At 41.0% G+C, this 18,107-nt stretch overlaps 1 protein-coding gene across 3 annotated transcripts in view; it reads left to right on the top strand.

The window, feature by feature from the left end:
* The window catches only part of dcc (DCC netrin 1 receptor), a 318,930-nt gene that overhangs the window by 277,558 nt on the left and 23,265 nt on the right, over positions 1–18,107 (top strand). For all 3 annotated transcript variants that reach the window (XM_038733764.1, XM_038733762.1, XM_038733763.1), the window contains exons 27-28: positions 5,166–5,315; positions 10,491–10,799. In XM_038733764.1, coding sequence (XP_038589692.1) covers positions 5,166–5,315; positions 10,491–10,799 — 459 coding nt within the window. The remainder of the gene's footprint in view (positions 1–5,165; positions 5,316–10,490; positions 10,800–18,107) is intronic.

Raw genomic sequence — 18,107 nt, 5'->3', positions numbered from 1 at the left:
AGTAAATCCATCGGGAACCCTTACCAGTCATGCACCGACATAGTCTGACCCTCACTGGTAATATCTAATGTTTAACAGTGATCAATCAGAACAAAATGACACCAGCAAAATGTCAAGTTCTGTATACCCCAATATCACAAATCACAATTTGCCTCGAGGGTCTTTGCAATCTGTACGGCACATGACACCCTCTGTCCTTACACCCTCAATTCAGGAAACTGAACTCCCCAACAAAACTTTTAACAGGGAAACAAAATAGCAGAAACCTCAGGAAGAGCAACAGAGGAGGGATCCCTCTCCCAAAATGAGACTTATGTCCATGAATCTGGTGCCCCAATGCATGCTGGGGAGTTTCCCGACTCACCTAGCTCATACACCTGCAATCAAATGATCAGCCAGAGTGCTTGAGTCGTTTCAAAGCTACTCAGTTTATTTCAAGATACATTTCAGAAGATCTCCATCCAGGATCAACAATCCATCCTCAAACTGTGTTCAAAGCTCCAAAATAGCTGGATGAGAATTTACCGGATCATTTCAGCCTGATAATAGCTCGTTAGCCTGGGTTAGCTAAACGGAAGAACGGCCCAGCTCTGTCATCACCTCCTGTCAGCTCCGTCACACTGTGGGTGGAGCTCATAGTGGTTGTAGCTGTCTGTAAACAGATCCACCTGTCAGTGGAAAACTGCTTTAATTTATCGGCAGACTGATGCCGAACATGTGCAGGGTTTCTGAGAACAGCAGTGACACCACATCACGTCTGTGAACCAGTTTCTAGTCTGCGGAGAAGCACATCCTCTAATTACTGCCTTCTCTCTGCGGAGTGTGTGTGTGTTCAGTCACATCTCTCTGACTGTAAGTTTCATATTGTAATTACCCCGCTCTCAGTCTGCCCGCGTGTCCTCCTCCTTTCTCTCCCCTTTTCATTCTTCTTCTGTCGTGTTGTTTACTGCACTAACAAACTGAACACTGAACACAACGATCAGGTTACAACACTGTGTGGTTTTTCTGGAGTGTGAGTCAGCGGGTGACTGATAATTTCTCCTAGCATGTGAGGAGCACTCTTGTGTGTGTGTGTGTGTGTGTGTGTGTGTGTGTGTGTGTGTGTGGTATGTGGGTCACAGTAAAACAGGAAAAGGCTTCGGGCTCAGACCCATCCTCTTTTTTTCTCTCTTTCTATCAGTTGTCATGTTTTATGCTAGTTTTTTGTGGTCTAAATTCAGTCACAAAGGCGCCATCATTCTGTCTCTTCTCCTCCTTCATTCATTCTTCCACCTGAGGTTTGTTACCAACCCCGTGTCCTCTCACGGCTCTTGCACTGGTCATTTGCACAACAAAATGGCGATAATCATCCATTATCCAATGTGACAACACACATTTTTACTATTCAAATCTCACGGAAAGACTGTTTTCCTCTTCTTGTCAAATGAAATGTCATTACAGAAATTTAGTAATATGAATGTTTTTTTATTGGATTAATTCTTTTATAGTATAAAGTATTTCTATTGCATAGCATCATTTATTACATTTTATCTATATTTTATGAAATGCCTTTCATCAAACAACCACATTTTGTAATCAAGATGTGACTTTATGGCTACGTTCAGACTGCAGGCCTTAATGCTCAATTTTTATTCCCAGATCCGTTTTTTTTGTTCAGTTCACATTATTGTTTAAATGTGGCCCATATCAGACTCCAGTGTGTTCTGTCCGCGGCCTGAAAGTGACCCGCATGCGCAGAAGAATAACACAACATCACACACAGCACGCTGTCGTAGGCTACAGAAGTAAACAAGCCACAGAGGTTAGCTCCAGTTAGCTCCTACTTGCTAACTCTGGCTCTCAATGGAGAATATGGGTTCTAAAACAAACTTTATTCATATGTTTAAAACATAAGCATGATCCAACAGCAGTGATCCTAACAGGAATCCAGTGTTGTAGCCATATTGTAATGAAAGAATCTTGCACATTTATTTCTTGCTACAAATAGGGATCTAGCTTAGGCAACGACCAGCAGGAGTGGTACTAAATGAAGAGCTTTTTGGGAACAGCTCTTGTAAATTTGCAACCTTTCATATACATATTTTTTTATTGTCCTAAACTGGCTTGGCAGCAGGGGTGGCATGGCATGACTTGCTTCTGTCTCTTCCTGTCTGTTTCTACTGAAGCAGCTCAAGGCTTCTTTCTCTTTTTTCCTCTTCTGCCACATCTCTGCTCTGCAGACGACAGACCCACTGATCTCTTTATCTACCTTCTGGTTTTTATCTCTTTGTGTCTGCTGTCTGGGTTTCTTCTCTCTGTCGATCATTTCTGTCTTCTCTCTCTTTTGAGCAAGCTTTTACCCATTCTTCTCTCTTTTATCTCACTTTCTCGGCTTTTTCTCTCTTTGTTTTTGTCATCTGATTCTAATCCCTTCTGTCTCTCCTTAACATTAGTTTGTCTTTTTCATCTGTCCCCTAATGTTTCTGTTGACGCCTTCATTTCTCTCTGTCTTTACTTTCTCTTATATGTCACGCTCTCTTCCTTTCTTTTTTATCTCATCATAACCTACATTCTCTCTCTCTCTCCCTCTCTCACATACACACAAATACACACTCATGCACACCTCCATTAACCTGTAGCTCACTGCACCAAAGTCATCAATATTCTCAATCAATAATGGTATTGATCAGACTTGCTCATCTCTGGTCGTTTCGCTGCTGTAATCAAACCCTGCTTCTTTTTAAGTGATCACAGCACAATTACAGTAAACAACACACACACACACACACACACACAAACACACACACACACACACACGCACCTCCTAAAGCTGCTGATCACAGCTGTACTGCTTCCAAATAATCAGTACTTTCCAATCAATACTAGTATTGATCAGGGTTTAGTAGAATTGGAACATGTGGTTCAAAACAACTGGAAGCAGGATGCGGAAGAACCCCCCCCCCACCCTTTTCTGTCAGTCAATTCAATTGAAAAAGCTTTATTGACATGTGTTACATAATGAATATTACAACATTTAGACATTGTTGTTACAGAAAATGAGAAATACACATTTTAAGTGAGGTTTTTGGATAACACATGACATTCCATAATGTACCTTACACAGCTGGGGGGGGAGCGTTTCTACCGAATGACATCAAAGTGTCTGATACTCAACTGTTTATGAGAACTGGACCCTTTGTGATGAGGTGACATGCCTCAGGGACCCCCTCCCTGAAGGAAACTACTTACATGTCCTGCTGCATGTATGAAACGTATTTGTACAAAACTACATTCAAGTCACATTAATCTGCTGAACATTCCTGGAACATGGCTAACTAGGCAGTCAGTGCACTGCCAAGAGTACTTCCTGTTAGTCAAAGACAAATGAATATAAAATCAGGAGGCTAAAGGTTTGTAGTATGCAGTAAAAGCAGACTGTGTGGACTGTACTGATGGTTGATTTAAAAAGTAGCGACCCAGTTGTGGTGAGCATGATTTTAAAAAAACAAATTTTTTGGGCATTATTTTTTATTTATTTGATAGGACTGTATATAGACAAGGAAATGAGGGAGTAGGGGGGACATGCAGCAAAGGGCCGTAGGCTGGACCCGGGACACTGCATTAAGGACTTTGCCTTATGCATGGGGCGCACGCTCTATCAACTGCTAACTGCATCCTGGAATTTTAAAAAAATCCAATGTCAATGACAAGATATCTGTTGATAGATTGGAAAAAGTTCTGCCAGTGACAGTTGTCTGATGATGATAAACTGATGGGATCCACTGAAATATTAGACATACTTTTAATCAGTACTCTCTTCACCAGTCCCATGTGCTTTATGTGCAGAACAGTTTCAGTTTCATCTCCGTAGGTTGTTTTTTGTACGGATTACACAAATGAGATGTAAGTTTCCATTAGCGAGCTTAACGCTGGTTGACAGCTTTTTTTCACCTTTGGATTGAGACAGCCTAGCTGTTTTTTATGCTAAGCTAAGCTAACCAGCTGCTGGCTGTAGCTTCATATTTAGTGTGCAGACATGAGAGTGGCATCGATCTTCTCATTTAACTCTCAGCAAGAAAGTGAATAAGCATGTTTTTGTCTATTATCTTCCTGTCCAGAAACGGTGATGTAAGTCACAGCGCTCGCGTAGCTGTTGACTCAAACCGAGGTCACAAACAACAACCGGAGGTGTATTCAAGAGCACTGTTTGGCACAAGCGATTGCACACAATGCAGCAATCCTTCATTGATGCTTCTTTTTTTAGTTTAAATTACATCCACTGTTTGGAACACTGTACCTTTAATAATATTTTCTGTATTTAAAACATTTCATGAACATACAATAACAATGCAAAATGCAATATGGAACGCACCTCTAGCGTGTCTGGATGTGCATTAAAAAAGACAGTGAGAGAGAGACACAAACATGGGATGCAAGAGAGAGATGCACACACACACACACACACACACACACACACACACAGCACACTGTCTCTTCAAGCCTGTTTAGAAGATAAGAAGCACCCCTCTGTGTGTGTGTGTGTGTGTGTGTGTGTGTGTGTGTGCGCGTGTGTGTGTGTGTGTGTGTGTGTGTGTGTGTGTGTGTGTGTGTGGTGTACCTGAGGCAGTGTAATCAGTCTCATGAGTCTGACTCCCTGCAGTTTCCTCTCAAGGTCACAATATGAACTCTGTCTGGTCTGACTACTTTCCTGGCTGTTTCTCCTCCTCCCCTCTGTTTACAGCAGCTCTCTGCTCTGGCTGGCTGCTTTACTGACTGCGTTCACTGGTTGACTGTCTTTGTGACTGACTCGTAGGGTTTTTATACTGTGAAATGTTCTGCTAATACTGAAGCATCCCTTGCAGTAATTCTCCTTATAGTTAGCAGAAGCCCTAAATTAATGTCAAAACTGAATATTTTTATGATTAAGATCATGTGCCTTCTTCTGTTAGGTATTTATTTTACTGAAATAACCAAAACCAGACATTCCTGACATTGTTGTTTATGTTTCAGCAGGGGTCAATGTCTTTGAGACTCAATTTGTTGTCTTCTAAACTGTGTCAGTTGTAGTCACGGCCTGCTTTACTGACTGTTCTGTCTCTGTCAGTGCTGTCTCGCTCTGGTTTTCTGACCGTTGTGTCTGCGGTGTGGCTTCCTGCTATACTGACTGTTTTGTCCGTCTGTTTCAGCGGTGGTCAGTGCCATCCCGGTGCCAGCTCTGGACTCCTCTCAGTATCCTGGTATCCTGCCTTCCCCTTCCTGCGGCTTCACTCACAACAAGTTCAGCCTGAGACCGATGCCTTTCCCCAGCCTGACCGTGGACAGAGGATACACACCAGGTACTGCAATACCACTACTACTAATACTAGACTACTACTGATACTATTGTAGAGACAGTGATACAAACCAAGTACTGCTAATATTACTAACTACTGAAAATACTACAGTAAAACTACTATTATACAGACAACAGGTTCACCAGCATTTCAAGGCTTCCTCGCAGATTGTCTGTCCACATTATTGAATAAAACACTACACCACAGTGCTGAACTGCTGCATACTGCATGTGTTATCATTTATTTAAATTTGAAACAGCCTTCATTAACATAAAGTCAAGAACTGTAAATAAACAAACACACGACTAAAACCTTAAAGACCTCAGCTGCTTTCATTCCATATACACTGTAACCACAGATCATACTTTCTTCAGCAAAATCTGAATATTACAGAATTACACAGACTAACATGTATAAATGAGAGCACAAACCCCTTTTTACCAGCAATATTATAATAATAATATACTAATATTAAAAAAAACAATATACCAATTGTTATATTATTTTGGTTTGTATTTTTGAATAATTAAATACTTCAAATAATACTACTATTACTACACTACTTAAAGTGGCTCAGACAACATCAGATATTTCTAACAGACTCAAGGCTAACATTGGGGGCTGTGATAAGTCCTGCTCTTATTTGGATTCGGGAAACTCTACACTCCAGTAACCATAATTACCAAACACAACTGTTTTCAGGTCAGTTATGTTAAAAGTGTGTATAAAAATGTGTAAGCCAAGCTGCGACAAGTTACTTTAATTATGTAGCTAGCGCCAGATGACAGGCTGCCAGCAACAGCCGACTGGGGAAACTGCTTTTCAAAAATAGTTTCAAAAATTATTAAGAAAGTAAATCTGCCCCTTTTCACTGGAAAGTGCATATGTGCCGTGCGAGAATGGAAAGCTTGACAGGTATAGCAACAGTAACTAAGGGACAGGGCATAGCAAATGGTCATTTACATAGCCAAGGGCATTTAATAATACAGTAGCTACCACTACTGATGTACTGCATACTGTTAGTACCATGGTTTGGGGTTGTTGTTGATGTATCACTTTTATAACTAATATTGCTATTGCTAGGACTACTGCGTGTGTTAATAATAGAAATAATAGTGCACATAATAATAATACTACAGTCTTAACCTTTATTGAATACAACAGGACTTACACTGCATTATCTTAATCCTTCCAGCTCTGCCTCCACTGTTCCCCTCCTCCTCCTCCCTCTCGTCTTATTTAAGCCCCGTTTTGCTGCAGAGCTAAATGCTAAACGACGTGGTGGGGAGCAATAATTCAGTAATTGGCTAATTCCTGGTCGGCTTGTTTCAGTGATTTAACAACAGCAGAGAGAAGAGGAGAAGCTTCAGAGCCATTGAATTAGCTGACACACTGGGAGGGCTGATCACTGCTGGCAGAACACCCACACACAATGAGCTGACAGGAGGGTGGGGTGGGGTGGGGCAGCTAATGACAGAGAGGCAAATATAATGAGCCGGAGATACAGAGGCAGTTAATGAGGGAGATAACATACACTTTAAAGTCATGCAAACAATGAGAGCTTCACTGATTGAAAAGTGAATGGTACAAGATTGTGTCCATAAGGAGTCAACTACAAGTCCCAGATAGCATTTCTGAAAGAAACACCCAATCAAGGAGCTTCGGACACCATGTGGCTAATGACAAAGTTAGATGTCAGTGGAACTTATTGGATAAAATTCTGAAACTTGAAGCAATTCCTTTTGGATCACTTCAGTGACAATGTGACTAATGCTGGCCACACTGGAGGATAACTGGCACAATTTATGTCCTGTAGTGTGAGGAGTTTACATAATCTTTAGGTTCTCGACTCGATTGGTTGGCTCCCCAATTTCTGTGAGATCCTATGTCGCCGGTACCGCCAATGTGTCGACTGTTCAGTATAAACGTGTGTGTTCCTGTGTCTTCACTGACTTAATTCTGTCTCTATGTCTGTGGTACCTTTTTAAAAGGAGTTAAGATTTGAAAATCCTTTCATGTGCACCAGGCATAACTGGAAATGGGGACTTTGAGTTGTGACAGTTAAGTATTTTCCCCTTCTTAGATTGTTAGATTTAAAAACATTCCTCTGTTTACCTAGAATATTATAATAAAATGATCTCGTGATCAGGTATATTTGTCTTGCAACCCTTTGTTGTGGTCCTGATCTCTGATGTGTAGGCTGTCCATACATCCTCTTTTCCCCAGACATGTCCTCTTTTTGGCACCTAAAAATGCGTTCTGCTGGGATTTCTAGAACGCTCAAAATGTCTGGGATTCAGCTTCTCCTTTCTACAGTTGGCATTCACTGTGTGCGGTTTTGCATTGCTTTTACCTTTCTGTTCTTGAAGTGGGACAGTACTCACAGGAACTCAGTAGCTTACCGGTACATTTTCTTGTGTACCGGCACTTCTCACAAGCTGCTGGTACTCTTTTCTGTCAGAGAAAGTAGGGAAAAATCGGGTGTTTTTTTAATTCAAGCATGTGCATGAAGTTAATCATCAATGTCAGTTTTCAAGAACCGACCAATCACAGTCTTGATGGGGCGGGACATTAAAAAAAGGTTGACGTGGTGCTACAGCAAACTTTCGAAATGTTGAATGTTGAGTTCTGTATGAATGGTTCGACAAGTTAGTTCTCAGCATAAACTACGTAGAGACTGATCACCATGTAGAGCATTTTTCTTGGACAAGGATTTAATGAATGAGAACAATGGACCATAATGAAACTGCTGACTGGAATAAATATTATACTAGTGCATGGTTCCCCCTCCTTACAAAAAACAGATGAAGGATGGTTTAATTACCCAGGATTCTCCTGTAAACGGATGTGAACTTACAGAAGACAAAAACAAACCACTCTGTTATGAAAACAGGAACTGATGTAGCTTCAGTCTTTGTTAGGAGCTTGTGTTCCTCTGCAGACACTGAAAATAAAAAGATAATTAAATAAGGCACTCCTCCTGTCTACATCAGAATCTCTAACCTGGGGATCTGTTATCTCTCCACATATGCACTGAATTACGTTGAGTGTTGTGTTTCTGTGCTACACAACACAACACAACACACTAGTCATGCTTTCCATTTAGCCACTGCGAATCACCAGCTCTTAGGAAGCACATCTCTCCTCATTTACAACCACTCAGAGTGAGAGAAAAAGCATATTTGCAGCCTTTCATCACTGCAGGGATGGAGATGAGGTGTGTCAAATAACATACCTCAAACATTGTTAGAAGTTTTTCATGTTTTCTGAATGTGATTCACATGTATAAGGTGAAATACTCTGTATTGTAACACCAACATTATTATATGTTAGATTTGCATTGATTCCATTTTTTGGTAAGGTTTGGTTTGTTGTTATGAACATATTAATGTTACAGAGTCTTTTTTAGCTCATAATTGTGACTGTGGTAACTACCAGGTTGGGTAACATGATGGTATGAAAGAAATGTAGTAACTAACTCTGCTTTTGGATAAAAGAAGAATGTTTAAAGGGATAACATACTGGAGTGAGGTTAAGAAAGTAATTGATTATAAACTACTTGAAATACACTGATGCTAGTTATGCTAGTTACGCCCGCGGGCCGTCAAGCCCTGGCGGCAGCTTTCGGTATGTGCACACACCTGCTATGTTAACTTCATCCTCATATGAAACACCGTTTGAAAGCTTAAACCCTTCGATTCGACCAATGCAAAGCATTTCAAGATACAGTCACCACAGTGGGTACAATCGGCCCCTCTGTCAGACCAACCAGTACAATCAAAATTGATGTGACTCACCTATGAAGCCTCATAGTAATCCACCGAACGATTAGATTCCAACAAAAGTCCATGTTGATTTTTACAGCTTCGGCTGCGTCTCAGGCGTGTTCGTCACTGTTATAAGTTTATCGGCACAAGCTTGGCTTTCCGTTGGTTTCATCTTCTGGTATCATTTAACACTTCTCTGTATATTTTTATTTGCTGTTCACATCACTTGTCACTGATTGATCGCTGCGTTCCATCACATTATAATACCACCAGTGAAGATGACCTAATTAGCATGAGGATCTATCAGATACAATTTCCCACAGTTATTTGAAATAAAAATAAATAAATAGATAACCCTGTTTGTCCATAACAACAATAAAAATAATAATATTATTGAATGAAGTACTCTATTGGTATTGGTATCACATTAAGGGTACTTGTTTTGGTACTGGTATCGTAAAATTATAAATTAAACCCAACCCTAATTATCACATTATAAACTATACTTTATTGTGGACCCCATGAAGAATAGCTATTGTGATGCTGTATCTAATGCAGGTCCTAATAAACTGAACTAAACTAAACCTCATCACTGCCCCCAAGGAAACACCAAGCTCAGTGCAGCAGGAAGTTAGGAGTGACCATCATCAACTTTCCCTTTTTTAATTTGCTTTCCTGATAAAGTAAAATAACACAAAAAACACAAAAATGTATACATTCCTGGAGTCATTTTGCTGCCAAACATTCAAGCTCTGAGTTATTCTCCTCTTATCCTCTTTCCTTCTCCCTCGTCTCTCTTTCCCATCACCTACTTTCCTGTTCCCTCAGTCTTCAAGTGGCTCTCACTTTCTCTCTCTCCGCTTTCCCCCTTGTTTCTTCCTCTTACTTATTAAATTATACAGTTTTTAGGTTTTACAGATCCACGAGCCTTTCAGTGTGCACATGACAAAATGTGAAAACATGAAAAAAGGAAAGTAGCAGGGATAGTGGGGTTCAAACACATTTTGAAGAACAACAAGTCGTGCAGGCTGCACCTACATTTGCATTCCTGACAGGAACACACTGTTAGTGCCGTGGCCTTCCTGCAGCAGCAGTAATTTACACAATAGTGCCACATTTTCTCAGCATGTTACATCAAAGCAAAAGCTGTCCATGAAAAAACGCTGAAGCTTTTTTTGTTGCAGATGATTCAAACATTTGAAGTTCTGCTCTTTGTTTTTCAGATGTCTTCGTGTTTTCTGTCTTTTCTCCAAATGAGCGTTCACTCTTTACAAATGACACTGTGATTCCGAATAATTGGATGTTTCTCTCTTTCTCTCATCCTCACACCTCATTTCATCCTCCCAACAATTCTTTTCACCCCCTTACCCCATGTCCTAACTCCCTTCATCTCCTCCTCCCTCCTCCTCAGCGATGCCTTCAGACTCCTCCACCAATCCCCTCCTCCAGCAGCAGCCTGCTGCCCAGCAGCCCCCTCCCCTCCTCCCCGGCTCCTCCGCCCCGCCCGGGGAGCATGTTCCCGGGGTTGGCCCAGTCCCAGGGGCCCCTGTTCCTGTTGCCGCAGCTGCAGCTGAGGAAGCCCAGGCTGCGAGCGGTCGGACCATCCCAACAGCCTGCGTGCGGCCCACCCATCCTCTACGAAGCTTCACCAACCCGCTGCTGCCGCCGCCCATGGGGACCATCGACCCCAAGGTGTACACCTCCATGATGCCCCAGTCCAGTGAGTGCAGCTGATTGTTTCCCAAAACAAAGATCAAAACACACCCATGTTTTTTTTTATCCGTATGCAAACTGAAGTGGAAAAGCAGTTTTAAAGCTTTCAAATGTCTTTGATCCTCTTTACTGGATGAATCAAGGGTGAAACCCAGGTGTCAAATTGTGACGTAACATTACATAACATAACAAGATTTGACACAGCTTGACGAGATGCAATATGAGATGATGTCACGTGACGTGATTTGACAGACACATAACACAATATAATTTGATGTGATGTGACAAAGTAAGCTGATCTGACACTTTTCATTTGAGGTGACGTTATTGTGACATTGTGTGATGTAACACACTAGGATGTAGCATGACATGATATAATGTGACAATGTAATGTAACAGTTCCTCTAATGTCCAGTAGCTGCTCCCAGAAATCCCTGTATTGTCTTTTCATGACTGCATCATGTCACTGCCTAAACTGCTCCTTGTTTTGGAATGCTGTGTAATGTGTTAACTTAATTAACTCCAGGTAGTCAGAATGATTCAACAGAATGCTTGTGCTCTCATTTCATTTTTCTGTTTGTGCAATACACTTGTTTGATCATTTATTAAGTTTTACATTCCATTTCTGCCAATTCATGTATCTTTATTATGAATGGACTTTTAGTGAAACCTCCATCCCAACAGAAAACCTGTTCCTGTCCTGGGCTGTTTTTCTTTTCTTTTCACTGTGCTCAGTCCATGAAATACCCACAGCATGGTCTCAATAGCTAAAGCGAAAACAAGAAACACACGTGATGACAAAAACATTACATTTTAAAAGTCCCCGTCCGGTTGCATTCTGTAGCTCCAATTTGTCGATGACTGTTTTGTCAGAATCCAGTGACTCTTTGTTTAAGCTGGATTCTCTCTGCTGAGCCGCTGCACTTTGTTTAATATTATATTCAGGGAAGCTAAGTGTGTTAGCCCCAGGCTGCTACACGGCATGTGTGTTTGTAGAAAGATATACTGTAACTGGCCTTGACATTAGCCAGAGGGTTGGATCTGATCTAGAGTGACCTCCCTCTGTTTTCTCTCTCTTGATGTTACCTGTCTGTCTCTCCATATGTTCACCCCTCTCTCTCTCTCTCTCCTTCAAGGAGCCATTATATTTGACAAAACGCCTTTTTTATGCCATGCTGGGCTTTAGCGATGGCAATCTCTGTCCATCCACCCGTTTGGACTGACGTATCTTAACAAATATCAGGTGGATTGCCTTGGAATTTGGTACAGATAGCCATGAGGCCCAAAAGATGAAAACTATTGACATTTTTGATCCCCTGACTTTTCTTATAGCACCAGCATCAAGAAGAATGGTCCAGTGGTGGAGGAAGTATTCAGTAAAAGTGCTACCACATTACAAAAATAATCCATTACAGGTAAAAGTGAAAATGTTACTTAATTAAAAGTATGTAAATATAATCAACATATACTTTATTAATTATATTATATATTATTATTGATTATTATTACTTATGATGAATGCATTTTGCGATTGCAGTTGGTTGAGTTGGAGCTGTTTTTTAATTATTTTGCCAATAACTAATTATTTACCTTAATGATTATTGATTATTTTGTCTAATAAGGGATTTGATTGATTGTTTAGTTTGTAAAATTTCGGAAAATACATACAATTTCATAATAATTACTTTGTTTAACCACTGGTCCAAACCTTAAATTATTTTAAAATAAATTTTAATTATTAAAACAATGAAAAGTAGTAAATGGTCACATGTAAGAAGCTGGAACGATAAAAGGTGTGGCATTTTATCCTGAAAAATGACGAAAATGAATAAAATAGTTGCCAAACATCAAACCTTTCGGCGTCATGGGGATACCACCTTCCTACATAGCTAGCTAGCTACCGAGCTACATTCAACAAAAATGGCAACAGGAAAAAAAGGGAAGCTCATGTTTCCCACTGTACTTCCACCATGTTCCAGTCTGTTTGGAAAGCTGTATTCGGCCCTAACGTGTCCCGTTGAAGCTTTGCTAGTCCAAAATGGTTGGAGGATGCTCTTTAGCGATGAACCAGCCAAATAAACTGAGCAGACACAGAAACAAACGCTAAAATCAGATCCTGTTTTAATAAATTTGTACTTGATAAAAAAATGTGGTTCATAACACTCAGTTCTTTTGTCATCTTTATACTTCCACATATCCCAGGTGTTGCTCCACCATGAGCATCCAAAACAGGAACTCTACTGGTTCTAATTCCTTACACCCTCTCTGTTTTCTTTACTTTCTTTTTTCTTCCTTTCCCCTTTATATTCCTTTCTTACTCTCTGTTTTTTTTTAGATCTTTCTATCTCTCTCTTGGTGGCTCATCCTGTCATTCTCTCTGATCGCCTGCAGCAGTGTAAACAGAAAGCAAAACACTATGTGTAGGTGTAGCCTATCTGTTGTGTGGACCTGCTTTCTGTAGGCGTGTATCACCTGTGCGTGTGTGTGGGTGTGTATGTTGGTGTGTGTGTGCGCGTGTGCGTGTGCGTGCGCGTGTGTGTGGGTGTGTATGTTGGTGTGTGTGTGTGCGCGTGTGTGTGTGTGGGTGTATACAGTTCCATTATGGTTCTGTTTACATGCCCAGGTGGCCTCAGATTAACATTGATTTTCTGCTCCTGGGAATCTTTTGCTCAAAAATAGCGAGCCTGCGGCGACGCTCGGCTCAACTCCCAAAGACCCCCCTGCTCACCCTGTGACCCGCCACCCCCCTTCCACAACACAGAGCCTCAAAGCCAGGCATTGCAACCTCCATCAACTCCTCTTCGTGTCTCTATCAAGGAGGGAAAATACAGACTTTTGAGTGATGGCGCTTGATGTTCATTGTTGGTCTTGTTTGTGCCTGAATGACTCCCTCGGTGAAAAGAATGAGGTGTTTTCATGGCTTAATTGGATTGTTGTGGTGAGAGAGAGAAAGAGAGAGAGACCTGAACAGACTTAAGGTTGATACTCAAGATTGGTAAAATGGATTGAAAGCTACACAGGAAAGAGGTTTACCTGGCGCTACTTGATCCCTAATGTACCTGACACTGGATCAGGTGTTGGAAAGCTAAATGAGAACCAGAACTTTGTTCTGTTCCAGATGTTTCTGGATTTTATTTTTCTGACATATTTGCAATACTACTGTCAGTATTTTAGAGTTTTCGTGCAATATTGAACTGAACATCGAACAATTTTTGGTGAAAATATTTTAGAAGTCTATGTTAACAGCTGGAGACATTTGACTTTTTCAGTATTTAATCAAAGCTGCTATACTATATATATATATTTTTTTTTTTACTATATACCAAAGTAAAGCATAATATATATATCATAACACTGACATCGATTTCTATACCGTGAGTTTTGCAGGTCTCTGTAAACACTGCACATCCCTCCTGCCATCATTAGCAGTTTTATTTTGTTCACCTACAAGGGAGCGTCCTTCAACCCACTGCAACCTAACATGGCTTGCTAAGCTAGCCTTAGGTACTTGACCTATAAAAGCGTCTTGACCGAATTGTGGGTGCAGATTCTGTTCTTTCTCCCAGGCCGGAGAAAGAAGGCAGTGGAGGAGAGTGACACTTGTGACTGCTGTATTTGTGAAATGCACAGGTAGTGTGCAGTAAAGTGGCAGGCAACAGTAGTGGCTTTTAAGGGCACCAAACTATGATACATCCCTGCTAGGTTCTGTGTGCGTTCACAAACCTTTTGATATTTTTAAAAATGAAGCAATAACACCCAAAAGAAACTTGAACATGTGTGAAACTTGAATGGGTGCACAAACACAGACATGATGAGGCAGTCAAGTTAAGTATTTTATTTCTCATATGTACAACAATTACAGTGAAGCTGTTGTTGTCAGGCTCCTACAACAATGTTTATATAAAATGTATAAAAGAAAATCACGCAACAGAGCAGGAAAATGTTGACGTGACATTAAAAATCTTCTTTGACACTCTGATGGAGCTCTGGGCTTATCAGGAGGATGGCTGCTTTACTCCAAACAGTTTCACTGTATGAACGTGGACTGTGTGTGTGAGACCTTTTGGATGTGTAGAAGAACACAGACCATCAATTAACATTAGATCCTGATGATCCTGTCGGCGTGTCGGGAGATTTTAATAATCAGTGAAGTAAATGCACACAGTGTCTCCTTCACCGTTTTTCACCCATCCGCTATTAATCAGAATGTTAATTTTTCTGTGCCGGCCCACCTGATCCGTGGATATATCTGTGATCTAAACGCCACATCTTATCATCTGAATAATACACCCTTTAAATAGCAGGAAAATGTTGCATCATTGACTTTAAACCAGGTTTTTGTCTGTCAATGGCACAGTCACGTTCTGCTGCCTTCAAGATAGCGATGTGCCAACAATGCCCCTAACCACACCTCATTTTAAAGGTTCAGAGTGTAAGTTTTAGTGGCATCTAGTGGTGAGGTTGCAAATTGTCCCATTTCCCGAGCTGTGAATTCGTTCTTCTGACTTCACTGTGTGTTCATGTGCTCTTAAGCTAGAATGTGGAATCAACGTGGCTCCTGGAACACTGGAGTGGTTGGGGCCTCTGGCCTCCCGTTGGCCTTCTTCCTGCACCGCTGGGTGTAGAGGTCCTACTGTATATGGATGGTAGCTCCGCCCGGGTGATGTACTGTGTAGTTTTCACCTATCAAAACAAATCCAACGTGGTCCAACGTGGTAGCTAACGAATGACATCTGACTGGTTTGTTCACTGGCGCTTGTCTAACCTGGTCCGCGGTTCTAAAATATCAGACATGTCGCGACTTGTAACGTAGTAACTCTGTTTCTCTGAAAAATGCTACAATGTGTCGCCTAACTGGGTGGACCGCCGAAATAAAGTGTATGTTTGGCAAACACCATTTTTTTTATTTTTACAAGCCAGGTCTTCAGCAGTGTCAGCCGGTGTTGTGCAGAGTTCTGCATGCCTGCAGAGAATTGCACGCACCTCGTGGCTGGTAACGTTCATTTATGCTGAGAAAAGAGGTGGATGCAAATCTCGGCAGGTAGCCTAGAACATCTGTTCTGCTGAATTATGCATCCACCTGTTAAGGTCCTTTTAAGACACTTTGCTGTGCACACTGATTAAATGCGGTATCTTTTTGCTGAATGTCAATGAATGCTACTAATAAGTGTAATAAACTATTAACAACTCTAAACGTTCATAAAATATATCCTTTGAATCACTTATCACCTTTGATGAACCCCAAGAAGGATATTATAGCATTTAAAAGCAGTATTTGGAGGTGCATTCAATTCTCAGCAGGCATGCAAAACTCGGCATAACACCGGCTCCGTGTCCCCCTCCATGTTGCTGACAGTTTGTAAGAAGACGGCTGCTTGCAGACGCAGATGGAGGGGCGGGGCTGCGCGGTAAGTGAGAGAGAGAGAGGAGCAAACGCTGGCAGGACTTTACGGAAACATATTAATTAACTTTACATCAAACTATATTGGTATAAACGGTATTGTCAAATTTTATATCTCTTTTGTGGGTTCGACTTAAGACACTAATTTTTAAAGAGTAACTGTCTGCATTACAAACTGGATGTGTGAGGTTTGAAAGATGGGAACATTTAGGAGTTAGGGGGGTCTGAGAAAGATGCTGTTAAGTTGCATTGTGGTAAATGTAGTGTCTTTTTGGAGCTCGAGCCATACTAGCTCTGTCTCTACATCACAGTAACAACTTTATGTCCATTGACTGCCTGGAGGGTAGCTAGTGTTTGGAAGGGAGAGGAGAGCTGTGTGCTGCAGCTCACTGTTTTTCCACCACTGTTTTTGAAGACGTGTCGGACTAGCAGCTTGGCGATTTCATCCATGTGACGTCACAGGGATGAAAGGGAAGCGGCTGGACTACAAACGAGCTTTTTTCAAGCAGTTCAGAGCAGCGTTTTCTGTGGGAGATTCCCTTTGGACTTTTTCACTTTGCAAACCTATTTCATGCACAAAAAAGGTATATAACTCAAAAAAGGAGAGGGAAAAGGCCAAAAAGCATAATATAACCTCTTTAAAGAAGTGAAATATTTAATGAGTGGATTTCCCCTTTAATGCTTTTGCAGATTTGAATAAAGTCGCTATATACATTTCATTAGTTTGATAAAATCCAGGGCAAACATGGTGTGAAGTAATTTTACCATATTTTACCTCCAATAAAAGTATTATAGGAAAGCTTGAATATTTTAGTGAAAATATAGTTTACATATTATATTGTGGGCACAATTTTTGTGGTGTGTGAATTTTATACAGGCACACCCCTAGCCTAAACTTTAACAGGTAGGACAGAGAAGCTTTTTTCTTTCTTCTTCACCAACCACAGAAACCTCCACGCTCTCCTCCCTCATTTTATATCCATTTTTAACCTGAGACCTCGTTCCCTTTTTAAATCGAGCCTCCAAAGCCCATCTGCAGAATAAAGTATGATGGTCGACAGTGACTCACCTAAATTGGCCTGAATGTGCAGTTACACTGGAAGTTATAATGGGATTGTCTGACTCAATGTCTGATACTGAGGAAAGGCATTTCAGCCACAGCTGGAGGCAAACACTGAGCCAGCTGTGATGGACATTTTCAAAGTGTATGCCTTCATCTCGCCGCTGAGGACACACGTTATTACCAATGAAAAGATAGTTTAAAATGGTTATCTGTGGCATTTAGACAACCACATAGGACAGAGGCAGATCAAATCATTCACTTGGCTTTTTCTTATTTTCTAGAGGCTACAGTGTTCGTTCATTACCTTACACTATACAAAAGCTTTACCAGTTTCTCCTGAGGGTGGCGCTAAATGGAAGGTCAGGAGGTCACCAAAATCCTGAAGATCATTCCAGGATGCTAGGAATCCTGGAATAATCCTAATGAATATATAGCAAAAAGACATGTTATTTCACCGTTTTAATTATACTTAATTCTCCACCTTATTTAAGTGTCACTCACTTATTGAATCTCCTTCAGTTCTCTTCACCCTCACAGACCTAACGTACCTCCGCTGCAAACACATCAGTGTGCCCAGCTTCTTTCAGTCTCTCCCTGTATGTCTGCTATGGTAACTTTCTCCATTAGTAGTAGGCTACGTTGTATAAAGTCGCTGGGAAAAAATTAGAACTTGTCTTCTGGACTTTTCCTCCCACGATTCATTTCACAGCTGCAGCTGCGCCACATGTCAGCCTTTCAAAACAAAACCAACGTGGTAGCTAACGAATTACATCTACACTGTTGCTTTACCTGGTCCGTGCTTGTAGAATATCCACCGTGTCGCAACTTGTAAAGTAATGACTCTGTAGCCG

This window comes from Micropterus salmoides, unplaced genomic scaffold, assembly GCF_014851395.1.
Source record: "Micropterus salmoides isolate LMB-PRFRI ecotype aquatic unplaced genomic scaffold, ASM1485139v1 Ms_hic_scaffold_20, whole genome shotgun sequence".
Lineage (NCBI taxonomy): Eukaryota > Metazoa > Chordata > Actinopteri > Centrarchiformes > Centrarchidae > Micropterus > Micropterus salmoides.
Note: the sequence above shows the minus strand (reverse complement) of the source record. Positions and strands in the feature narration are given on the sequence as shown.